We start from the raw sequence: 26,783 nt of genomic DNA on the forward strand, positions 1-26,783 counted from the left end.
GGGCTGTTGATAAAAATCTACTTTTTTTTCACTACGCCAGATCTATAGTATAGAAATAATCTTAAAAAAAATGCTGATGATTTGCACACGAACTTTTCAATTAAATAACTTTTGAGATATTTTAAGGAAAAAAATTTGGATTTCCTCTTCATGTACAATACATATGTACATATGAATATAGGTTAACACGAATGTTGCGAAAATATGAACAAATAATGTTTTGAAAAGAAAAAACTGGAAAGATTTAGTAGAACAAGTTGCTTAGCTTCTTTATAAACTAAAAGTGGGAATGTGCTAAATCAAACAATACTTTGCATACTTCGTATAGTATTGCTGGCTTACCTTTGCAATCCGTTGAGCGAATTAAAGACTTAGGCGTTATTTTCGACTCTAAGCTGAATTTCACCAGCCATGCTAACCACGTCATAAGACGATCATATGCGATGCTAGCATTCGTACGCCGAGATTGTTCTGCATTTACCAACCCACACACCCTCAAAACATTGTACGAGTATTGTGCTTTTGTTAGATCAAGATTAGAGTATGCCGCTGTTATTTGGAGACCGTACCAAATAGGTCTGTCTAATCGGATTGAGAGAGTTCAGAAAGTCTTTCGTCGTTTTGCGTTCCATCGTACCGCTCTCGATGTTTATTGATTGACTTAAAACCACTTGATAGCAGACGATCTATTCTATCGTGCCCATTTATTATTCGTATCATTTCTGGATCTATTGATTGTCATTCCCTTTTAAGTAAAATTCAATTTAACATACCCAATATGAGGCTCCGACAGTAAGAAACCTTTAAAATTGGCTTCTCGAGAACCAACCATGGGGTGAATGCTTCGATTCCTAGGGCATGTGCAGATTTAAATATGTTTTTCAATTCTTCTGGTGCTGATTTTACATGGCCGTATGGCATTTTAATCAATCATCTTAAATCTTCTCTTCTTAGTAACTACTAAACTATTGTACATTAGCTTAATATAGTCTGTAAGAATGTATCCATTCAAAGACAATAAATAAATAAATAAATAAATAAAAAGATTCAAAAATCCATTTCTTTTTTATTTATAATTTTTCTTTCGACTTCGTCTCAAATCTGGTAAGCAATAGGAATAAGACCCGACGAAATTTGAAAATAAGAGGGTCGAATCTGTCATTAGAGAAATGCAAGTTTACCAAAAATTGGGCACAGCTAAAAACAAGATTGGCCAATTTTACGTAAAAATATTTGTCATATTCGCCTCTCCTCTAAAAGAGGCGTTGGCAAATTATATTACAACAAAAAGTAAACTTAAAAAAATTGTGTGGAAACACACATATCTACTTAAATATATGCTTATCTAATTCGTTTACTTTTACTGAAAATGTGAAGGCACGAACAATTTCTATTTATTGGTTGACTGGTTGGGTAGGCAGGTAAAATGACTCACCAAAAATAATAAATACTTATGAATTGGTTGAAATGAACCGGCTGACTGGAGCTACCGGCAAAACAAACAAAATTGAAAATGAAAGCAAAACAAAAGTTAGGTAATAATTGTTTCACCGCTTTAGAACACATGTGGGTATATACATATGTATGTATGTATGTATGTAAAGATCTGTTTTGGCGAACGTACAAATATTCACTTACGTTAACAGTAAATGTATACATCAAAACCAGAGACTTCACTATTATACCTATGAAGAAAGAATTTAAGTCAAAAGAAGTAATGAAGAATGAGAAAAAAATTCAAGTCATCGTTAATTATTATTTTAGTTCTTTGCATAATAATTATGCGCGAAATAAAGTTTTTAAGCCTTCAAAAGCTTGAAATTAAAGGCTGAAATTATAAAAAAAATGTCACGAGTCATCAATAAATTTGGAGGACTGGGTTAAACGTTGCCACATGTCTGTCGCTTCATATTTTGAAGGAGATAAAATAAATTTGCCTGTAATTTAACTCTGTTTTATTTTATTTAAACATTCCCGGTACTTTCAGATCATAGGGTAATGGGTTGATCAGATAATAGAGCAATTAGAATTTGCCGTCTGTGTAGGAAATACTTGTATACATGCGGAAGGTGTTTAGTTGATCAACCATTCATAAGAAAAAGGTGTGGTATTGAAAAAAGAATTATTTTTTGCACAGCGTTCTTTTATGATTATTATTTTTTATAATGAATATTAAATTTTTATATCTGCAGACTGAAAGTTTGTAATGTTTATTTATTTCGTTATTTTATAATTAAAATAAAAAATGTTTTTTTTTAATAATTACACCGACACACAAAAAAAAAATTATCTGTACACCGGGCGCCACCTATCTACGGGCATGTTTTTCGACCCGCTGAATACGAATTTCAAGTCAGTTTGAGCCGTCCAGCCTTTAATTTCGAGTAAATTGCAAACAAATCCAAAAATAGCGAAAATTCGATGTTTTGGCAAAAAAAAAAAATTTTGAGATCTAAGGAAAGCATAATTTTTTATGTATTTTGATCTAATTTCGATCGTTCGTAATTCTATCGGAGTAGAGAAGAGGAGTTCCGGAAGTTTTTCACAAAGGACGATGAGAACTCGGTGGTGTACTGTTCCAATGTTAAAAGCTTGGTTGATGAATTAAAACCTAATATCTATAAAGACGATGAGTGGAGACTCTTTATAGATTCATCAACTAGAAGTCTCAAAGCTGTCCTGCTTCACATTGGAAACATATTAGCGCCAATTCCAATAGCACTTTCGACGAAGCTTAAGGAGACCTATGGAAATTTGGACATTGTATTGGACAAGATAAAGTATTCAGAACACCAATGGCAAATTTGCGGGAATCTCAAAATCGCGACACTTCTTTTAGGCCAACAATCAGGATTCACAAAATATCCTTGCTATCTATGTTTGTTGGATAGCAGAGACAGAAAGAATCACAATGTGAAAAAAGAATGGCCTACGAGAGTGCAATTAAATGTCGGTACTCAAAATGTAATACGAACACCATTAATTCAGCCTTCAAGCTATCTGCTACCGCCACTTCACATCAATTTAGGTCTTATGAAACAATATGTCAAAGCTCTGGACAAGGATGGTGTTTGTTTTAAGTAATATACTTGAGAGAAAAGTCCGGCGATAAGTGATGCCAAATTAAAACAAGGAATTTTTAATGGACCCCAAATTAGAACTCTATTTCAGGACCTATACAATTAGGTAAAATGAATGATACGAAGAGAGCAGCTTGGGTAAGCTTAAAAAATGTGTGTCATAACTTTTTAGGAAATAATATAATAAAAGTGAAAATAACAGGACAATAGTCGAAGAATTAGTGACAAATTACATAAACTTAGGATGCTTAATGAATATAAAATTACACTTCCTAGATTCTCACATCGACTACATTCCTGAGAATCTTGGGGAGTACAGTGAAGAACAGGGAGAACGCTTTCATCAAGACATAAGTGAAATGGAGACTAGGTATCAAGGAAATTGGAATATCAACATGATGGCAGACTATTGCTGGACACTCAAAAGAGATATACCAAAAGATAATAACAAACGAAAGAGAAATCCTCTCCGTAGATCATTTGAAAATAAAAGAGTTCGATACCACCGGACAACAGTTTGAAAGTTAGAAAAATCGTTCTTCTAATTCTTTTTATACGTCATTTTCGTAGATTTTACAAGTTTTTTGCATTTTCAGATTTTAATCTTGTATTTTTTTTAATAAACAATACAAAAAAATTTATTTAATTGTGTTTAAAAGATTTTTTTCAATTTTTTCAGCAGCAATTTTCTGCTATTTTATCCATTTATTGCTATTTTTGCTATTTTATTCAAATTTTCGCAAATTTTTGGGGTTTTTACAATTTACTCGTAATTGAAGGCTGGACGGCCCAAACTGACTTGAAATTCGTATTCAGCGGGTCGAAAAACATGGCCGTAGATAGGTGGCACCCGGTGTACAGACAACTTTTTTGTTTTTTTTGTGTGCCAGTATTATTTCCACATGTATTTGCAGTCAAACGCAAAGGTGTCAAAAGACACCTTTTGGTCGAAATAGGTAAACACAAAATCGTGGTAGAAATGTTGTACTGCTAATAACTACGCTTACTTAGCAGGCCTGCTCCCGTGATGTGAAGGTCAAGTGAGAATTTCAATACTTTCAATTTCGTAAAATCCATATTTTATCCCAAGATTCAACACAATTTAGCAAAGCCGTCTTTGGTGTATATAGCGAGCATAGAAAAATATCACATTTCGCTTATATGTAAAACATACATATGTATATGGACATATTTATACAAGTATGTGTGAGCTTAGAATGTATTTTAGTTATAATAATTTCTGTTACAAAATAAATTGTCGTTTACTTGAATATTCTATTTTTTCATTTCCCTTCTAATTTTGTCAGAAGGCGTGAGAGAGTGTTAATCATTCACTTGTGAAAATTTTTCAAGTTATGTATGCATCTACGCGCAGGTGTTTGCATATGTATGTAATTTATTTATTATATATTCAAACACTTATAAAGATGTAAATTGGCGTGCACATACACATGTACACATATGTAGAAATTTACTCATATAAATTGCGAGCAATTCAGAAGGCAATCAGACATGCCATGTATTTATCTACTTAGTAAATAACAAAATATTTAGTCACAAAATAAACTTTGGGAAAAAAGAGAGAAAATTTGTGAGGCAGAGAAGTTTCGAACTGAATCACCTGAACGACGTAGAGTGACTGATGCCCAGTGGCGTTGTAAAAATCAAGCAAAAGCCGCCTGGTCTGGGCCAAGTTTGTTTAGTCGACTAGTGTCAGTGTTAGCGGGAAGATGAAACCAAGTTTGAAGCTTAGACAGGCGGGCGTGATTGTGCTGGCATTAAATTGCGTCTTACTTTGCTCAGGTGAGTTGAATACATGCACACATGCATACATACATACATAATTCACATACGAGTATGTGCAAAGTGTTGTGAATAAAAAGTGTTGGCGAGCGCTAACAAGTAAACAACTTGTTTTCTAACAACAGAATATCTGTTGGAATTAATGGCGGCGCTATGTAATTCGCCTGTTGACACGGTCGCTGCACCCGTCGCCATTTATATGCAATGCGAATGCAACTATAAATACTTTTATGTTTATTAGCGATTTCTTAGAAACGACAAGGGCACTGACAATTAATCAATACGTTTCACTTTTTATTGCAGCGCAAGGTGGTCAGGGCGGTGCTGGTGGTTGGGGCGGAGCGGCGGGCTCGCCAGGAGCACCTGGTGCGCCCGGCGGCAGTGACTACGGCTTCGGCTATGCCGGTGTAGACAGCAGAGGTCGCGTTTATGGCGGCGCCGGCGGCAATGGCGGCTACTATGCAGGCGGTGTAGACGATCAGGGACGGCGCTTTGCGTACAGTGGCGGTGCAGCTGGCATGCCGGGAATGCCAGAAGCGCCTGGCGCATATCCTGGCGCACCAGGAGCACCTGGAGTACCCGGCGGCTATCCCGGTGGCTACTATGATCAGCGCTACAGATCGTCAGCGAATGCCAAATGCACACAAACACATTGGCTGTGGCTCATCATGCCATTTGCTATGCTTGCGAGTTTTTTATAAAACGACTATAAATAGTCGTAATAAACAAAAAAATTGAAAAGTTATAGCGAGCTGCAGGCATGCCAGTTGTAATTTATTTACACAAATGTAGAATTTCATCAGTTCATTTTTATTGCATTATTCACTAGCCGATCGCACTAGATTGTAATTACAGAGTAGTTTATGTACCTAAAACTATAATCTTAGATCTACGTACATGCATTATAATACAAGTAAAAAATGTATACACCTACAAATATACATATAATTGCACCGTAAGCAATTGTTTTGCTCTCTTTTTATTGTAATTCCAGTGCGTCTCACGGACAATGAATGACATCACGGCACTAAGTTCCACTCCACTCAGCTCTGTCTACAACGCCAGTGCGATTTGCGAACTTTACAGTGTTCAATTTATTTGCATTTGGCATGACAATTCATGAGGCAGGCGTTTGTGCCGTCAAGCCGCAGTTCGACCGTAAAATTTTGAACTCTCAAGCGCGTGGGCTGCGGCGACACATGGCTTCATTGTATTTGTGTTTGTATTTGACCGCAAATGCTAATTGGTGCGCACACCGTACAGGGCCAGGTACGAGTAGTCGTGGTGACCGATTGTGGCGTGCTTTTGTACGGTAATGTACGACAGTGTGTGGATATGTGTATATGGCTGTCAATGGAGTTGTCTGTCGTCTTCACTTCAGTTGCAATGAGATTAGTTAAAAAAAAGTTTTTAGCACTTTCGCAAATTAGAAATAATAAAAAAAATCGATTTTACGTTGAAAGTAAGCAAATGCTTGAAAAGATTTAAGGGGTTGCATGCGTTTCGTTGGTTCAAAAAATCGATTTATTTTTCTTTGGCTTATTAATTTCTACAACATCTCAGGAATATTATCCTAAATTTTCAAGTCGATCCGAATAATAAATTCGAAGATACAGTCTTTGGAAGGTATCCGGTCCAAGCCACTTTTATTGTTGCTCAAAACTTTAAACGCGTTTTTCTCGGAACCGTGTTTTCAAAGTCGGTTGTCAAATGTTCTCGAAACCTACTCAACCGATCTTGATGAAATTTTACCCAGGTGTTCGAGATACTATTTACTGGTGCTTGAACGAAGGATTTTGTTTTTTCTCAATTACAACTATTTAAAAAAAAAAATATCAAGCAAATTTGACCGAAATTTTCATTTTTTTTGGAAAAATGTCTGCCAAAATTCCAATTTTTACTTTTTTTTCTTTCCTGCGTTCAAGCACGTTTTTGATGAGTCTGCCAGGAGTTATGCTGACAACGCGGGCGCACCTTTTTTCGAGGGATCACCGGAAATGACGTCACAATGGAGGAGTTTTAATTTTTTTTTTTTGAAAATTTCAGAAAATATTCTTTAAATATGTATCTATAAGACAGAAAAAAGTTTGAATTAAATCAATAGTTTTTTACATAGAAAAAAAAAAAAATATTGAAAATAGGCCTTTTTTTACCCGACGAAACCCATGTAACCCCTTAAGGCTTCATTACGCAAAGGCAGGGTTACATGAGATGGGAAAGCAGCGCACAGGTAAGTTGGAGCCCATTATTTATTACACACAGCACTTGAATTAAAATCACAATTTATGAGTACAACTCCGTAAACTTAGGCGTAGTTAGTTATGAGGAGGGCGTTTTCGCCAAGATATCGCAGTAGTTGGGAAACGTTTTTGGGCAAAAATGTTCTACATACTTAGTCCTGCCATATAGATATCGAAATTTATACCGATGGTTCTAAGATGAACTATGGTGTGGGAGCTGGCTTCCATTCGGAGCCACTCAACCTATCTCAATCAATTCGTCTTCCTGATTATGCCACCGTGTTCCAGGCAGAACTTTTAGCGATCAGAGAAGCATGCAAATCCCTAAAAATCTACAAGGAAGTTGGTGCAAGAGTAGCTATCTTCTCAGACAGTCAAGCAGCTATTAAGGCCTTAGACTCCAACTGCATTTCATCCAAACTGGTCCTACAGTGTAGAAAGGAGCTAAAAATGCTCAGCCATTGGTTTGAAATTACTCTGATATGGGTTCCCGGTCATAGGAACATACGGGGCAATGAGATCGCGGATGAGCTAGCAAGAAAGGGTTCGACACTAGACATAGCAGAGGCGGTGGCAGTCTCCACCCCACTGGACACATTAAAAACATTCATTGCTTCACACTATCATGCTTTAGCCGAAAGAAGATGGAAGCAAATACCTACATGTATTACAACAAAAAACACATGGCCGTCATACAAAATCCAAAGGACGAATGACCTGCTAGGATGTTCTCGGCCAAACATTTCACGCATCACTGCAACCCTTACAGGTAATGGAAAGTAGAGGATCATGCAGCTAGACTCAATCTACCTTTCAATCCTATCTGTAGAAGCTGTCAAGCGGAATTCACTATTTATGTGAATGTCCGGGACTAGCCAGGGCACGGCTTCGATCCTTCGGTAAGCCTTCCCTACAGCAAATTAAGGAGATCTCAGACATCGAGATAAAGGATTTGCTGCTATACCTGGACCTCACCAAATGGATCTGACTTGGAAACAAAAAAAAAAAAATCATCATCACACGAGATAGTGGTAGTAAAACGGTGCTGGTCACTAATTAGGAGCATTTTAGCTCAGAAATGCTCAACCACCTTAACAACAACAACAACAACAACAGTCCTGCCATAAGTTCTGTTACAAGTCAAGTCCGTTAGTTTTATTTAATATAATTATGCAAATATTAAAATATAAAAAAAATTTAAATTTTCGTTCGAAATGGTCACCATTTGCTTTTACTCGAGCATGCAAACCATTAGGCCATTCAGCTATTGCAGCACGCACGGGGGACATGGATATTGACGTCGCTGATCGCACCAAAGATTGTTTGAGACTCTCCTTCTGTAAGGCCTTCGACAGACCATGTTCTCCAATTCTGACCACAAATCAGATCTGGACCTCCAGACGGTCAATCTTCTGTAGCTGTGGACCCAGGAATATTGTTTTTAGCCACTGCTGGGTTTTTGCCCTATAGGATGGAGCGCAATCTTGCTGGAAGATCCAACGCTCTCCATTGAAGAAAATACTGCTCAACTGCTTCACTACGCTTACTAAGACATCCTGGTGGGACATTTTTTCCCAGTCCTAACCCACTTTTCGCAGAAATGTAACGCCTCTACAAGCAATTACGGAGGCTCGATGATGGCCTTGATGAACGCTTGAAGTAATATTTGTTGCGTCTTTAGAAGCTTTAGCATAGATTTTACCGTTTTGCGCAATAAAACTTCTGCAACAGTGAAAATTGTCTCATCTGTGAAAATAATATTTAAATGTCCGTTGGCCGCGTGCCTTCTAAGAAGCTGCTTGCAGCTGTCGAGCCTAATTTTCTTCAAGCGGAAGGCTTTCATGTGGAAATCATCTCTAATTTGTTGGCTGACATGGATCTAGTCGATGCATTCATTCCCCTGAACAGGATTTTCTGATTTCTTACAGAATTTCTGCGAATTCTTTCTCGAACCAAGCGAGGGTGACCACTTCTTTTTCTGTCTAACATTCGAGATGTTTGTTCGGCAATCCGTAAATCTTACTGGCACTTTTACCACACATATGGAAATGCAATCACTGCAATTCGATTTTCCTGAGTTCCCCCTTCCATTGTTCACAGCAAAATTTGGCACGAAACTGAGTATAATTTATGAGTAGACAATACATGCAAATAAAACCAAAGATAACGCAACTTTTTGCTGCGATTTTGATCTTGCCGTATGCATTGTAAAATTTGTCACAGTATTTATGGCAAGACTAAGTACATTCTGGTCTATGTGCCGCGACACTGTAAGCAATATGTTACAAAATGAATAACTCTATATACCTATATAATTTTCGCGTACACGTTTGGCCGAGCTCCTCCTCCTATTTGTGGTGTGCGTCTTTATGTTGTTCCACAAATGGAGGGACCTGTAGTTTTAAGTCGCAGCTTTTATGAGCAGCTTTTTAATGGCAGAAATACACTCGGAGGGGCGCCGGAGGGGCGCCGAGGGGCGACCGCTATTAAAAAACAATTGTTACCTCATTTTGATCTTTCACCGTGATCGAAATCTACTTACTCTCTGAATTCTGACTGGTGGTCACGCACCAACCCATTCAGCAACGGCGGCCGCTGTCGAATGAATAACTAATAAATGTAATTTTATTATTACAATTATAACTCACACAAAATGTAGTGGTAAATATGAAATTGCAGGTTTACTGTATGACAGTGTGCTTGATCCAATCTCCAAAATTTTCTAATAGCGTAGACAGATGGTGGCGTTATTCGAAGCATTTTGACAAAATTGCAATTTAAGAATTTTTTTTAAATAAATAATTGTTTCTTGGTAACAGAGCAGCTAATACCCAGATTTGTAGCCGGTGATCCATTTTTTACTGACAAATCTATTCAATAAATAAATCAGCTGTTCGCTATTCCGCATAGCAACCGTCTGTCACACTACAATTTTAATCAGAATTAACTGCGCTGGTAATTCCGATTTACGCCGCCGTCTGTCTAGGCTATAACCCCGAATTTCTTGTTACTTGTGATTCTAATAACTATGAAAATGATGAAGTCAAAATCGGCGAACAGGCCCTTTGCGAGAAAAGTCCATTGTAGTATTGTTGACGTATTAAATACGTCCCTATGTTTGGAGGTTTTTGGTGCCCACAGCCGTGGATTTTCTTTGAAGACCCTGATTTAAATTATTGTGCACAATTCTCATCAGAAAGATGACTCATGGAGATCAAGGGAATGAAGCTGTATGTATTCTCCGGCACTGCTGCCTTATTTTCGTCTGGACCGTCGGACCGACGAGGACCGTGAGTGTTATGTTTTTGCAAGCCAATCTCACGAACATTTTGCGCCAACTTGAGTAGGAGAGATACAGTACTTCGTTCAATAAACGTGTACTAATTGAAAGTAATTATTAGCTTTTAGTCTCGAGATTTTTATTAAATTATTTAATTAAAAAGAAAAATAAATGAAAAGCCATGAATTAAGTACAAGTGGAAACACGTAGCAGGAACGAATCATATTTATTTAAGGGGGGAGCCTGGTTTATAAGGTCAAAAAAATCAAATTTTTTTTTTTCGTTTTAAGCGATTCCTAATATAATAACCTATTTCAGAATATTCACACAAAGTTACAGAGCCTAATTGTCAATATTTCCGTAGATACAAAGCCAAAGGTAGGCGAGCGTTAGGTAGTTACGCTGTGACCGGACAGCTATACGAGTAGTACAAACTTTATCTTCTTTTCTCGACTTTTCATTTTTATGATTTCTTTGAATTGGTGTACATGAATGAAAAAAACTAATGAACCTTTTGAAATGAATCATAGCTTGTTCCCTTCAGTATTAAATTCTCTTCTATTTGAACTAACAAAATAGATTAAAAAAAATTTTTCAAGATTTTTATACCAAGTTGAAGTGAATTTTTTTTTTTATAGAAAGCCATTTTTTTCCTTAAAACCTTCAAAACGTTGAAATTTTGGAATTTCTCTCAGTTTTCTTAGTTCATCTAGAATAAAAAATCATGATAATTAGAAATCCATTGGAATTTTTTGCTTTAGATAATAATTACGAGCTGTATCTTGTACGCCAGTTGGAAACTCCAGCGCTGCAGCGCTCTACTAATTTCTATGTTAAACATTTTTTTCAACTTATTTTAACCAGTACAAAATTTTTTTATACTTCTTAAATGTTCATTAAAAGATAGAAAAAGCTTTGCAGAGCTGAATTGATTTTTTCCTTAAAAAACAAAACGCAAAGAGATGCAATTTTTAGACCTCATAAACCAGGCTCCCCCCTTAAAGCCACACTCGAATGAGGGCTAGGTATTTTGTCATTTGCTTTGATAGAGCTGTACTCATAGAGCAAAACATTGTATTGAATCATAAATTTTATCGCATTAGTTTTACAAAATTGATTTATGTGAAAAATTAAGCTTTTGGCACACAGAATCGATTGCTTTTACTACTAAGTAGTAAGTATTCGTAAGTATGTATGTATGTGTGAATGCACATTTGATTATTTAGATGTTCGTATTTATTGCTTGAAAAACGTGTAGGGAGGGAATATTGAAATTAAAGCACTGAATAACGTAACACATTGCACACTCACACCATCAAAGCTTTTAATTACCACAACTGTACGAATCAGCATTTCATTTCCGATGCTGATTATCATTTTAATTATTCCAGAGTTGGCATATAAAAGTGAGCGATCAATCCCAAAAGTTGCGAAATTTCTCACAATGAAGTTGGTACTCTTCTTAACCACTTTTTTCGTTTGCATTTTCATTTGTCAAGCACAGTACGGTGGAGGTGGTGGAGGTGGTGGTGGTGGTGGTAATGGAGGATATGGTTATGGTGGTTATGGACCGAATGGACCTTATGGTGGCGCAGGAGGAAATGGTGGTTTCGGATACTACGGACCTGGTGGTAGCGGCGGCGGCACCAGTGGAAACGGATATAGCTACAGTGGGCCTTATGGGGGCGGCGGTGGTGGGGGATATGCCTAACAAATTTGCCTAACAAAAGGTGATTGTATTCCATACATGAGAATATTGATGCAAACTGTAAATAAAGATATCACGCAAATTATTAGAGATAGCGAGCTATAAATGGCGTTCAATATTTATTTATGCAGGCATCTACCAGGTATGTATGGCACCTATGTACGTATGCATGAGTTTATAAGTTTTTATATACTTGTGGGTATAACTAAAGGTGTTAGGAGTTCACGTTGACGCTAAACTAATAAAAATGTTAATTTATTTGACAATAAATAAAGTTCTAAATTAGTTGCTTCTATTAGTAATTCCAGCGGCGTAGATGAATACTTAGTATAACCCAGTGAATTACAGCTATTGTACGACGATCAGACTAATAGAATTGAGTTAGTTGCATAGTATAAACATAGAGATTATATTTACTGTTTACATTAGGGTACCTCAGCTGATTACTACATTCTCGATTTTCCATAGTCGAAGCTAATATTTGCCAACTCTCTTCATGTGGAAAGCGACCCATTTTGTAGACGTCTAAGCATAAACTAAATTTCTGGTGCATCACAAATGTTTTCTAGCTGCCGAAATCACAAAATTCTATAGTTTGAAATCCAAACGCCCAGTACCACGTACTAAAAGGCAAACAAGTTGGATTTGCTTAGAAAAAATGTTTTTTGATGTTCCTATTGTTAAGCGATTTCAAAACACATGTTTAGTTTAGGCACTCACAGTAAATATGAATATTTATTAGGGCACATCACTCTCCGTACAAAGAAATCGGTACTGTTCAATCGGAATTATAAAATTTGTTATATTTTTAGACCTCGACCAAAGCATTTCGGAAAAATATTAAAATTTCCATAAGCTGGAAATCGCTTAACGATAGGAGCATCAAAAAACTTTCTTACTTTTTTAATTTTCGTTTTAGGGCTTAGTAGTGGACAATGGAAATGCCAGCTCTGAATTTTTGTGACCGTGGCAGTCAGGAAAAAAAAACAACATCCGTGATATACCGGAAATTTAGTTTATGGTTAGACATTTTCAAAATAGGTCACTTTTCGTATGAAAAAGTTGAGAAAAATTAACCCATTGGTGACCATGGTTGTCAAAGAACGACTTTATGGTTTATAAACCCGTACTATCACAGATGTATGATGATTTCGTAGGAAGACTAGAAAAGGCAATTAATATGTTTGTTCCAATAGTGTCTGCAAAAAATCAGTCCAAACCGGCCTGGTACAATTCTAGGCTCATTAATCTTAACAATAAAAAAAACAAAGAATACAATCTATACCGCAAATCTAAAAATAACGCAAAACTTTATGAAGCGTACAATCGTTTGCAAAAAGAATTCGATGTTCTGAACAAATTTTTATATCAGAACTACATTTCTAAAGTAGAGAGTGGTATCAAAGAAAATTGTAAATCTTTTTGGCAGTTCATTAACGGTAAAAAGAAAACCACTTGAATTCCAGAAAAAATTCATTATTTGAGGGAAACGTTGTCGAACATTAAAAAAATTAGTAACCTTTTTGCAGATTTTTTTCGATGTGTTTATGTTCGTCAATCCGACACCGGAATAGAAGATACCTCTTTTAACAGCTCACGAACAAATAAAGGTTTCCAGCTCTTATCTAATGATGTACTCAGGAACCTATCGGCCTTGGCAAATGACCCAAGTCCTGGAGAAGATGGCTTCCCTCCTATATTACTAAAAAACTGTGCTACATCACTAGCAAAACCATTAACGATTATCTTCAATAAATTACTAGCTTCTGGTGAGTTTTTACATAATTGGAAAAAATCGTTTATCATACTGATACATAAGCCTGGAAGCAAGTCGGAAGTCCAAAATTATCGCCCTATCTGCAAAATCTCTTGCATACCTCAACTCTTTGAAAAGCTAGTTTATGATTTGATTTTCTTCCAAATTTCAAATCTCATATCGCCTAATCAGCACGGCTTTGTTAAGAGTAGATCTACTGTTACGAATTTAGGGTTATTTACAAATTATGTCTTAAACCAATTTGAAATAGGCCAACAATGCGATGTCATATTCACCATACTTAAAAAGCTGGGTTCATTTGGTCTTCATCCGAGCTTACTCAAGTGAATTGCATCTTATCTAAGAGATAGAACTCAATACGTTCGTATAAATAACATAAAATCTGATGCCATCAAAGTTACCTCAGGCGTACCTAAAGGTAGCCATCTAGGGCCACTATTGTTCTTAATGTTTGTTAATGATATTCCAGACGTTTTTGAGACATCACGTTGTCTGATGTATGCAGATGACCTGAAAATTTACAGTCGGGTAGAGAACGTAACTGACTGCATAAGACTTCACGAAGACTTAACAAGATTGGAAGCTTGGTGTGATGATAACTCCTTACCTCTTAATGCTGGTAAACGCCAGCACATGTCATTCGGTAGACGAAAAGTTACGATTGATTTCGATTACAAGTTGGGCACTACCACCCTCACAAAAATTTATGAAAAGAAAGACTTGGGGGACATATTTACATCGAAAATGTCGTTTTTCAAACATATAGACTTTATGATTGCCAAGTCTAGATCTATGCTTGGCTTTGTAATAAGGAATTCAAGGGAGTTCCAGGATATTTCTACGCTGAAAAATTTATATTTTTCTCTTGTGAGATCAAACCTCGAATATTGCAGCATCATTTGGGATCCATTCTATATGGGTTCATCTTTAAGAATTGAGAAGGTTCAAAAACGTTTCACTAGATTTGTTATTCATTCACTTCGTTGGCCTTGCAGTTTGCCTGCATATAAAAGTAGATGTCTTTTGTTAGCATTGCCAACTTTAGAAAAGCGGAGAAAAACTTCATCGGTAATGTTTATAAGGGACATAGTTGCGAATCATATCAAATGTCAGTTCTTGCTGGAGCTAATACTCTTTAATTGCCCCACTCGTAACCTAAGACTCAGCAATATGTTCCATTTACCTTATCACAAGACCAATTTTAGTCGAAATGAACCGCTTGCACGTTGTATAAGACAGTCTAACCAATTATGCAAATATATTGGATATATTCTCTAACTCACGAGAGACTTTCAAATCAAAACTTAATCTGGAGATACACTTTTTGAATTGTGACTAATTTGTCTCACAGTATTGTTTACCATATATTATATTTAAGCATTAGTATTAGTAATATATTTAAGTTATACTTTAATTGATGAAATTAATAAATAAATAAATAAATAAATTTTTCATTTATTGCAATAAATTTTTAGTAATGAAATTTCCTAGCACAATCATTGCATTGGTATGTGTTGTGTACTCAAAAAATGTTTTTATAAGAGTCGAGCTTGTATGCAAGGTGGTATACCAAGATAACTAAATGCATGTCATAATTTTTAAATTTTTTGTTATTGGTTCAGTTTAGATATCGTTCCTGTGCAGTGAACATCGCTTTCTTCTAAATTTTTGTCTATAATGTATTGTAATACTCTTTCTGTTACCTAATGCATATTATTTGATGCCCTATTTATGTTAGCTCGCGGCCGCCGTAGCCGAATGGGTTGGTGCGTGATTACTATTCGGAATTCACAGAGCGAACGTAGGTTTGAATCTCGGTGAAACACCTAAATGAAGAAAAAAACAAACACAGCGGTCGCCCCTCGGCAGGCAATGGCAAACCTCCGAGTGCATTTCTGCCATGAAAAAGCTCCTCATAAAAATATCTGCCGTTCGGAGTCGGCTTGAAACTGTAGGCCCCTCCATTTGTGGAACAACATCAAGACGCACACCACAAATAGGACGAGGAGATCGGCCAAACACCCAAACAGGGTGTGCGTGCCATTTATATATATATATATATATATATATATATTCTATATTTATACTTATATATATATATATTTATATATATGGGGCATTCTTTCTGAACGTGAGACCCCCTGCCCCCAGAATAGATTTTGACGAAAAGAGGTCTATGAGGGCTTAAAATGTAGGTAATTATGTTTACTTTCGAAAGCAAAGTGGCACTTCTTGAAATTCAAAATGGCGGATCCTTCCTTCCTTATACTCCACAATCTTGCTCACAAGAAAATTTTGCTTGCGCAATTTAAGGAAGATCGTGTTCTACGACTTATACAACCTTTAGAGCCAATTTAAAGACTTAATTAAATGACTTTTCAATTATTGACAGCAATAGTGACACCTGTCATTTAATTAAGTCTTTAAATTGGCTAAATGATTTTAAGCCCTCATAGACCTCTTTTCGTCAAAATCTATTCTGGGGGCAGGGGGTCTCACGTTCAGAAAGAATGCCCCATATATATACAGGGTGGGCCATATAGCGTTTGCTTTTTGAACCACCTATTTTTTTGAGAATGGTAACACAAATGACATGTCAAATATGTTCGTAATTTACTTAAAGGTTTGACATTTACGAAATGGGACGCTATACGCTTGAACAAAATTGGGAAATATTGAAAACCTATTTCCAAAGTGGTGAGTCTTCTTCTTCTTCCGCGGTTACAGTAAATGGCGAGCATTACCGTGACATGCTCAACGAGTTTTTGCTTCCAAAAATTGAAGAGGATGACATGGACGACATTTGGTTTCAACAGGACGGTGCAACTTATCACACTGCCAATGTTACACTCGAACTTTTGGCTACCGTTTTTTAAAACCGAATAATCAGCCGAAATTCCAAAATCAATTGGCCGCCTCGGAGCAGTGATTTAAGCCCGTTGAACTATTTTTTGTGGGGAGCCGTTAAGGACAAATCCTATGCGAACCATCCAGAGACGATTGATGCTTTAAAACACGAAATCGAAGTTGCCATTCATGAAATTGGACCCCAAACAATCGAAAATGCGCTTAAAAATTGGGTTGATCGAATGGCCTACTGTGAAGCCAGTCATTTGAACGATATTATTTTTCATACATAAATGACAATGTTCAATCTTCAAAATAAAGAAAAAAGTTTGAAAAAATATTTATTGGTTTTTTTTTTTATAGCCGATTCAAAAGGCAAATTTTACATGGCCCACCCTATATATGTATATTAAAAATCGATGAGTTGATGCCAGAAATAAAACTTATAAAATTTTTATTTTTCATTTTTATTACTTATACGTTTTTTTATTGTCAAACAAATCGAAATCGTTCATATTTTCGAGGACAGAGGGTACATTACCTTTGCGTGTGTATTAGGGCGGGTCGATTTAAAAATCGCTCATTGCTCTGTGAAAATCGTATTCTAGGGATCAAAATAAGAAACTTTGCCGAAGGAACCATACCTCTAAAACGAATTCTGATGTCCCCCAATTTGGGTCGAACGAAAAATCCCACTTTGACTTAGAGTGCTCCAATCGAGTCCAAATGTATGACCGACCCCCACTAACTTTGGGCGGCCGATCCACCCATGCCAGTGGCACACCCCCTGGAACTCCCCTGGGGGGTTCCCCTTACAATCATTTCAAAATATCACCATTTTCGGTCTTTACATAAGAAAAGAAACTAAAAAGTTTCTTATTTTGATCCCTAGAATATGGTTTTCACTGAGCAATGGGCGATTTTTTTGCCTCCCCACAAGTCCACCCGGCCTAGTGTGTATATTCTGGTAGAAATTCATTACTGAAAGTTTATATTAACTGCAAAATTTTGCCTGTTTCTTTGGAATATTTTCATTTGAAATTCATGTATGTATGTATTAATTAGTAAATTTATTGTTAAATGCGACTCTAAAAAGCACTCTGTGTTATATGCGCAAATACATGCATACATATTAATATATTAATTTTGTTTATATAGAGGCATTTGCATTTGCAATAAGGCGCATCGAAGCTGCTGGTACAATTCCAAGAATTCATATCGATTGAAAATTGTTCAGCACTTCGCATTGTGTAAAATAAGTAAAGTAAAAAGTCGTGCAGAAACTGATCCATATTGGTTGATTGCTTGGATAAAGTTCGCATGCTTCAGTAACCATCCCACAAAATATTTACTAAACCAATGTGCATTTATTTACCCCGGGGTGGCATGGAGGTAGAAGGCAAAACAAAATTAAAAACTCAACGCCTATAAAACATCTACGCGAAACGTTCAATGTTTACTCGTCGTTCGGATTCAGCTGAACGCAGAGCTTTGCTTTTGTATTAAAAACGTGTTGGAAGATGCGAAGCGCGAGTGTCAAGTGGTTGGCGGCGTCCGCTGCGCTCGTTTTAGCGATTGTCGTTTGCTGCGATCTTGCGAACGGTAATACACAATGCAAATTTACAAAACATAATTTCCATATTAATTACTTTTAATTACCTTGTGTTGTATTTTAATTGCAGCTCAAAATGGAGCAGCAGTGGCTTATGAATTGCCTGATTTAGGGCCAGTAGGGCCGCCACGAGCTAAACGGTCGCCGTTAGGAGGTGGAGGTGGCGGCGGTGGTGGACCATATGGCCAACCGGGCCTACCTGGTGGCAATGGGTATGGCGGCGCTGGGGGCTATGGTGGTGCTGGAGGTTATGGTGGCAATGGTGGTGCTGGCGGCTTTGGTGGTGGTCCCGGGCAACCGGGTCAGCCAGGTGGTGGGCCTTATGGTGGCGCCGGTGGTCTGGGAGGTGGTTATGGTGGTGGCGGGGGCGGTTATAGTGGTGGCGAAGGCGGTTATGGTGGCTATGGCGGTGGGGCCGGACAGCCCGGACAACCCGGTTATGGTGGCTATGGTGGAGCTGGTGGTCCTGGTGGCGGTGTTGGCGGCGGTGCCGGTGGTTATGGTGGTTACGGCGGCGGACCTGGCCAACCTGGACAGCCTGGCGGTTATGGTGGGGGCGGAGGTGGCGGCGGAGGATAAAACCGTCTTAGGTTTATTTTCCATGCAAATAAAAGGCAATTGAAAATATAAAACTTGATTTTTTTTATTAGTTATGAGTCAGCTTTTTTAGAATATGCAACTGGTTATTAGTGTTAATTAAATAGGCGGGATATGTAAAGGGTATTTCAAAAGGGACGCAAAATATATTTGTATTTTCATACAAGCCCATCTTTAAATTTGTCTACTATTCGGCGATACGAACAACCTTCAAGGTTACAGTTTTATCTCGGCGAAGTCAACAGCTGGTAGCGTTTGAGGAGTCTCTATCGCAATTTTGTATACCGAGCGCTTACTCAAATTTTCGGCTGTAATAATTTTCTTTCGATGCGGACTGTGCATGCGTTGATGAACTCAATTCTAAATGCTCCCGTAGTTGTGAGAAAACGCAGCTGTCGAAGTACCGAAAGCATAACAGCTCCTCTAATACGATGTTGGGACCGAAAATGACAAAAAATGAAAAGGTGTTTTGTGAGTTGTGGGTTTAAGGCTGTTCGTACTAGCCATAAGTGTTTTCGTGGACATAGCTAACAGTATTTTAAACATTTTTAATCCAAAGAGAAAATTAAAATGGTAAATAACTTAAATTAATATAATTGAAATGAGTGATGACAATGGTGATACAGCAAAAGCGCCTGAAAGAGGAGGATCGTCCACACAAATCAACAGCTCTGTATTAGCTGGTCTCGAGATCGAGTTGTTACCTGTAAAAATGTAATATAATCTTACATATACATATATCCATTTCTGGAACAACATCAAGGCGCAAGTCAGAAATAGGAGGAGAACAGAAATGTATGTGTCAACGATTTATGTTTTACTTATTTTTTTTTATATGTATCAGAGTTCGGTATGTTTATTAATAAAAAATACTTCCACATTATTCGAAAACGAAAGAAAAAACATACTTGTATTTATTTTATTTATTTATTTGCATGTTTTAAAATCTGCCGTTCCTCTCCTCAATGATATGCCCGTTTTTGTGGAACCCGCTCAAAATAATCAATTTTCGATTGCCGTATCTCGAGCAGAAGAATTTTCTAGATTTCACTTTACACAAAGTGTTCTACATTGTCTTTTCTGATATTTATTAGCTGACAATCAGAAATTTCAATGCAAGTCTAGATATGACAAAATATGCGACCATTTTGATAAATCTATCGGAAGAGTTAGCTCAGAGACAGACTTGAAGGAGTTGGGCGTAAGCTTTCAAGTAGCTTGCAGCGAAAACTATTTTTTTTGGAGGTTTTGCAAGGGCAAAAACAGGAATTTTCAATCGAAAACTACATCTTTTCACAAAAACATATTTTCAATGTCTGTCCGAACATGGTATGAATCCATATTAATCCGAATTTTGCGTGAAATACCAAATTTGCGTGGAAAATTAAGCCTCTTGATCATTTAAAGAGGCCAGCTTGCTCTGATTGGACACTGAAAAATGTGTGTTATATCTCTATTGAGACATCCTATGTAAATAAATGCTTACAAATGCATTTATTATAAATTGTGCATCGTAACGTAGTAAATAAATGTTTTATTTATTTTATTCTTATTCCAACTCTCAGCAAGCTGAGCGCATTTACTACTTAATATTCCACATAGCAGCTTATTTTCACGAATTGATTTTTTCTATTACAAAACTGGCATAAATTACACAGGCCGACAAAATTTAACCAACATTCAGACCCAGAAACCAGACTATATATTTCCGAAGGTTTATGATGCGCTGAATCCAAATCTGGCCTCAGAATTGCTCTATTAGTTTGAGTTTTCGAGATATCCTAACCTAAAAGTGCAAAAAACACCATTTTTGCCCATATTTGAGGTTATGTAGCCTTGCAGATGTTTTCTTTCACCAAAATTAAAGGATGGCATCTTTTTCAAATGGCGTTTTGTTTGCTCAAATATCATTTTTTTTCGCAGAGATATCGCATTTTGAAATTTTCATGTTTCGAAATTTTCCTACACCTGAAAATCGATTAAGATAACATAGACATGATATATTCGATTATATGGGCAAAAATGGGGTTTTTTGCACTTTTAGGTTAGGATATCTCGAAAACCCAAACTAATAAATTAATTTTAGTTATCAATCCGAATTTTGCATGGACAGAGAAGCAGATATTAGTTTAAATTATTTCGGATACTTTTCCTTGTAGACTAGTGTTATGGGTGTGCTAACTGAATTGCATACCTTAACCCTCCATTGGGCACCAGGGTCTGGCCAGACTAGCTTTTTCGACTTTGGACGTGAATTTAACCTATTTTTATTATAGCTAACGACTTGAGATTCCAGGTAGCTTCCTAAAATTTAATTTCCATCGATTTCTGGTTATATCCTTTCAAAAAGGATCCTCGAACAGGACGAAAAAAGGCCAGACCCGAGTGACCAACCAAGGGTTTTACAAAGATGTCCAAGGGGGGTTAGAGTATATAGCGAGTGTTTTTTATAGGAGCGGCGAACTTTAAATTGGCCAAACTGTTTTCTATGACAACCGAATTCACAGTTCTTTATATAATTCAGAAATTAATGTTGTTTTAGGAGAAAAGTGTAAGCTCGTTCATATTATTCTACTAACTGTTTTTTTTTTTAATTTTTAGAGAAAGTGACAGCTGTCAGCAAGGGCTGGGCTACATATCCTCTTCAAGATTAAACCATCCTGAGCTATTGACAAAGCGTAAAAGGTTGTTGATACCTAAAGTATATAGATTATCTATATTCAATAAGAAGTAGGATCTTAAATATAGGTTCCTGCTTCTGGCTAGAGCCGGCCATGTACAAAAAAGGTGTTGAGTTGTTTCCAACTCTTCCTCATTCTTACAGCTACGGCAAAAATCATGCATGTAAACGCCTAATCTCCTTACGTGATTTTCTATGAGACAATGTCCTGTGAGGTCCTAATTTGAAGTTTACTCATACTCTACCATATTTGATTTACAGAATTGATTAGTGCGTCCATAACAAGAAGCTTTCAAGTTGGGTGTCACTTTTTGGGAAATTCCTTCTTTTTTTTTAGAGAATATCACAGTTCATTTGACAGTTCTCAACTATCAAAATTTCAATTTTATAGTATTCGCGATGGGCCCGTTCTAAGGCCTAAGGGATCTAACTTTCGAGAAGATTCTTTTTATTTTAAGAAAAAAACTACAGTTCACTGATGGACAGCTGCCACGTTTCATTTTATTTTTAAAGAAAGTAGTAATTGATTTGTCAACGGTAAAGTGTCAAAACACAAATTTTATGCGACATTTGAATTCAATATGACGAAAATTTTAAACTTTCATAATTCCTTACACACCCATGCAGTTTTTTTAGATGGAAAACATGGTCCATATCAGAAAAAGAAAAGTGGTTTTTTCACGGCAAAATTATACCAATAACGAAAGAATATAATTACTTGGGTGTAAAGCTAACATCAAAACTCAGTTTCAAGCAACATATAGAAAATAGAAATGTTCTAGCGGAAAATAGCATAAATGCAACTTGGCGCACATTTCTTAGCAAAAATAAAATTAAGTTGTCGGCAAAATGGAAACTGTTTTTAGCGGTGACTAGAGCAATCCAGAGTTATGCTGCTCAGGTATGGGGAAACTCATTGTTTGAAGAAGTAGACAAAATTCAACTTTATATTTTAAAAAGGGTACTTCATCTCCCGAGTAATACGCCATCTTATTGCATTCTCTTGGAGACAAGTGTTCCAAGTTTTCATTTGTATACACTGCAGCTTCATTTAAAATATATATTCAAAACGTTATTTGAATATGATGATAATAGCTTGCCTCATATACTATCAAAAAAGATTTTAGAAAAACAGATATTTGGGTTGAAGAAATTAGTAATCTAGCACAAAAGTTAAATATAACATGTAACTTGAGCACTTCAAATAAAAGAGAGTGGAATAGAAATATAATTTCAATAATAGAAAATCTTCATGATTCGAATATTCGAACTTTATGGGAAAGGGCACACCAAAGCACCCGATTATATAAGGAATTAGACCATAACAACACCAGAAGCTATTTTAACGATAATACTGGAATCTATAAAATTATGTGGATTATGAAAGCCAGATGTGATTTAATATACCTGGGAAGCCAAAGGGATTTAAATTGCACTTTATGTAACTTAAATGAATTAGAAGACATCACACATTTCTTAGGAAAAATGCCCGATACTTAAAAGAATTCGTCAGGGATTTTTTGGAAAATATAGTTTAAACCGATATGAAATCATAAAAATTTTAAATGGTATTGGCCCTTCTGGATATAATAACTTATTTAAGTTCATCACTGATGCTACAGAATATAGAAAATTAATTTTAAGCGAATTCAATACATAGTACCATAGTAACATATGTAATATAAAATGTAAGATTTTGTTTTTTTTTTTCGACAACCGACTTAGTGTCACTAAATAAATAAAAAATAATAATAATAAAACATGGTCCATCGGAATACTCTGCGCTAATAAACCAGAAACGATTGAGCACTTGGAAGTTAACTTTCGACGCGTTATTCCCGGAATAAAGTCTGATTACTCATTTGCCGCCAAGAGCGGCCTGACTGTGGCACTTCTACTTCTACTAGTCCCATCCATGTGTTCGATGGTATGCCACATCTGTGACTTCCTTGCTGGTTCTAGTCTAAGGCTGCTTTGTTAATAGAGTGGGGCAATCCATTACCACTTCCGACGCCTAATTTCGAGGTGAACAGGTGTTTGTTCTGTCAGTGCCCAGATATTGGTGTTGGAGATAGTGTTAGGCGAAATCATTAATGCCCAAAAAAATCCTGTAAATTGAATTAAATTAAAATATCTGCGTGTTTTATTTCCATTTAAAGGCCTGCGCCTCTAAAAAACACACCCTCTAAGTAAAATCAAAAGTACCCACAAATAAAAGCCCTACGACAGTAGCTCTCACGATATTCTGTTTCTTACATAAATTATTTATTAGTTTTTTATTTATATATTTTTAATTCCAGTAGAATTAGCTGCTGCTCAAGTGAAAAATGATTTAATAATATCTTACATCTGTTTGACATCGAAAATGTCTGTGTGACTACATGACACAGGCACGCATCAAAACTTCTCAGTCTAACTCTCGGCCTTACTGTCAGAATCAATGGTCCGAATCAAGTCAAATCTGTTAGTAAAATAAAAGAATTATTATTTGGCGATCGCCATTTGTATACAAAAACAGTTGTGTACAGCCTCTGTGAAAATTGCCATTCATAAAATAAAGGGTGATTTTTTTAAGAGCTATAGGAAAGTTTTTCAACACATGTCAAATTCAGAAAACTGCATGAAATTTTTATTTAAATCGATAGTACAGTACATATAATTTAATTTTTGAAGATTACTTTATGCAAATGTTGACCGCGACTGCGCTTCAAATGGTCCATCCGCTTAATCCAATTTTGGCATACTCTTTCCAATGTTTCGGCCGGTATCTCACATACATATAAATGCTTTAATGTTGTCTTCCAAAGCGTTAATTGAAGCAGGCTTGTCTGAACAGACATGAACTTTAACATAGCCCCACAAAAAATAATCTAAAGGCGTTATATCGCACGATCTGGGTGGCCAATTGACAGGTCCCAAACGTGAAATAAAATGTTCATCGGGTGGGGGGTCATTTTTCCCAAAATCACTTTCCCAAAAAAATTTTTTCCCAAATTTTTTTTTCCCAAAAAATAATTTTCCCAATATTTTTTTTCCCAAAAATATTTTTTCCCGCTTTATTGTTTTTTCCCGAATGCATGTTTTCCCAAAATAACTTTTTTCCAATAGATAGCTTTCCCGAACAAATACTACTGAAATTAATTTTTATTATTCTACTATTTCACATTTTTCGACGATTCCGACAATATGAGTGTATATAATAATCAAAAATCTTATACTTAAGTAATCGAAAAAGATTCGAAAAAGTTTTTCAATATACATTTTTCAATTCGGATAAAAAGACAAGGTAACGAATGTATCCAACTTCACTCATATAAACAAGTTTTTTCACGTCATTCTTTTCGTGTCAAAATTTCATGAGCCAAAATTTGCTGCCTAAAGTCAAAATTTCTAATTATGGCGGAATTAATTGAATGCAAAAAATCATTTCTTTTCAAATAATAAAAAATGTACTCGCCCATTCATTGCAAATGTATATGCGATATTTTACAGACGAACGATATTTTGGGAAAAATATTTTATGGGAAAATTTATTGGGAAATTTTTAGTTTGGGAAAAATGGCATTGGGAAAATTATTTTTTGGGAAAAAAAAATTTGGGAAAAAATTTTTTTGGGAAAGTGATTTTGGGAAAATTGTACCCCAATCGTTCATCGAACTCGCCTCTCAACAAGTCCATTGCTACGCGTGCTGTGTGGCATATGGCACCGTCTTGCTGAAACCACATGTCATGCAAGTCAAGCTCTTGCATTTTGGGCAAAAAAAAGTTGGATATCATTTCACGGTAGCGCTCACCATTCACAGTTACGTTACGATTCGCAGCATCTTTGAAGATGTACGGTCCAATGATACCTCCAGCCCATAAACCGCACCAAACTGTGAACTTTTCTGGATACATTGGTAGCTCTCGCAATTCTTCCGGCTGATCTTCACTCCAAAATCGACAATTCTGCTTATTTACGTATCCATTGATCCAAAAATGAGCTTCGTCGCTGAACACAATTTTTCGATAAAAAAGTGGATCTTCGGCCAACTTTCCCAGAGCCCATTCACCAAAAATTCTGCGTTGCGGTAGGTCGTTGGGCTTCAATTCTTGCACTAGCTGTATTTTGAAAGGCTTCACACCTAAATCCTTTCGCAAAATTTTCCACGTTGTTGAGTAACAGAGTCCCAATTGCTGCGAACGGCGACGAATCGATAACACAGTCCTGCGAGAGTGAGTTTCTAGAATGGCTGTACTTGTTTCTTGTAGTTTTTTATGCGCTGAAAACGAATCTGACCTTCAAAATGCTACATCACGTCAGGATTTTTGGTAAATGAAGCCTAAAAGGTCAAAAAATGGCCATTTTAGCCATTTTTGATAATTTTTTTTGGGATAGAAAATTTTTTTTCCAATAGACGCCAATAGACGTTATACCCAACGTATACGTAACTGAAACTGTTAATTTCAAAATGTCATAACTTTTTTTTTAAAAATCGTACAATAATTTTAAAAAATGGGTTTTAAAGCTAAAGAGTTGTAGTATGCGACCTTTTCGTCGAAAATTGAAAAAAAAAAATTTTCTATCCCAAAAAAAATTATCAAAAATGGCTAAAATGGCCATTTTTTGACCTTTTAGGCTTCATTTACCAAAAATCCTGACGTGATGTAGCATTTTGAAGGTCAGATTCGTTTTCAGCGCATAAAAAACTACAAGAAACAAGTACAGCCATTCTAGAAACTGAAAGAAGTTAAATTTCGCAGGCCTGTGTAATTGATGGTCATCATTAACACTGGCCGATACAGCTGCGATATTTTCTTCAGTTCGCACTCTACGTAAGCGTGTTGGTGGTTTGATGTCCAATAATGTAAATTTGGTTCTAAATTTAGTCACAATAGCTCGAATAGCCGCTTCAGTGGGTCGATTAAACTGACCATAAAATGGAAGAAGCGCGCGATAAACTTTCTTAACAGAGCACGCATCTTTATAATAAAATTCAATAATTTGCAAGCGTTGTTCGTTTGTAAGACGATTCATGGTTAAATTATAGACCAAACTGAAGATGTTTGACAGTGAAACAAAACACGAAACGTGCATCAGCTGTTTAAACCAACTGTTTAAAAAGAGAATAGCTAAAAAATCACCCGTTTCAGTGTTTTTCATTATACGCGTTATTTGC

The 26,783-nt window shown here is 36.3% G+C and overlaps 3 protein-coding genes across 3 annotated transcripts; all 3 read left to right on the forward strand.

The window, feature by feature from the left end:
* The first annotated feature begins 4,663 nt into the window (after positions 1–4,663).
* LOC128858727 (uncharacterized) lies at positions 4,664–5,589 on the forward strand. The gene is made up of 2 exons (XM_054095207.1): positions 4,664–4,883; positions 5,187–5,589. The coding sequence occupies exons 1-2, from the start codon at positions 4,811–4,813 to the stop codon at positions 5,582–5,584; spliced, it is 471 nt and encodes a 156-aa protein (XP_053951182.1). The 5' UTR covers positions 4,664–4,810; the 3' UTR covers positions 5,585–5,589.
* A 6,258-nt stretch (positions 5,590–11,847) lies between these two features.
* On the forward strand, positions 11,848–12,114 carry LOC128857644 (uncharacterized). Its single transcript, XM_054093391.1, has one exon. It carries the CDS (start codon positions 11,848–11,850, stop codon positions 12,112–12,114), a length of 267 nt encoding a protein of 88 aa, XP_053949366.1.
* Positions 12,115–18,183: 6,069 nt separating this feature from the next.
* On the forward strand, positions 18,184–18,979 carry LOC128856687 (uncharacterized). The gene is made up of 2 exons (XM_054092002.1): positions 18,184–18,337; positions 18,418–18,979. Exons 1-2 carry the CDS (start codon positions 18,256–18,258, stop codon positions 18,924–18,926), a joined length of 591 nt encoding a protein of 196 aa, XP_053947977.1. The 5' UTR covers positions 18,184–18,255; the 3' UTR covers positions 18,927–18,979.
* The last annotated feature ends 7,804 nt before the right edge of the window (positions 18,980–26,783 follow it).

This window comes from Anastrepha ludens, chromosome 3, assembly GCF_028408465.1.
Source record: "Anastrepha ludens isolate Willacy chromosome 3, idAnaLude1.1, whole genome shotgun sequence".
NCBI classification, from domain to species: Eukaryota; Metazoa; Arthropoda; class Insecta; order Diptera; family Tephritidae; genus Anastrepha; species Anastrepha ludens.

Excerpts from the sequence above, each read along its gene's own strand:
- LOC128858727 (XM_054095207.1), top strand. The coding sequence starts at position 4,811 with ATGAAACCAAGTTTGAAGCTTAGACAGGCGGGCGTGATTGTGCTGGCA. Across the intron at positions 4,884-5,186 it reads TTGCGTCTTACTTTGCTCAG|CGCAAGGTGGTCAGGGCGGT; the intron begins GTGAGTTGAATA and ends TTTTTATTGCAG.
- LOC128857644 (XM_054093391.1), top strand. The coding sequence starts at position 11,848 with ATGAAGTTGGTACTCTTCTTAACCACTTTTTTCGTTTGCATTTTCATT.
- LOC128856687 (XM_054092002.1), top strand. The coding sequence starts at position 18,256 with ATGCGAAGCGCGAGTGTCAAGTGGTTGGCGGCGTCCGCTGCGCTCGTT. Across the intron at positions 18,338-18,417 it reads TTGCTGCGATCTTGCGAACG|CTCAAAATGGAGCAGCAGTG; the intron begins GTAATACACAAT and ends TTTTAATTGCAG.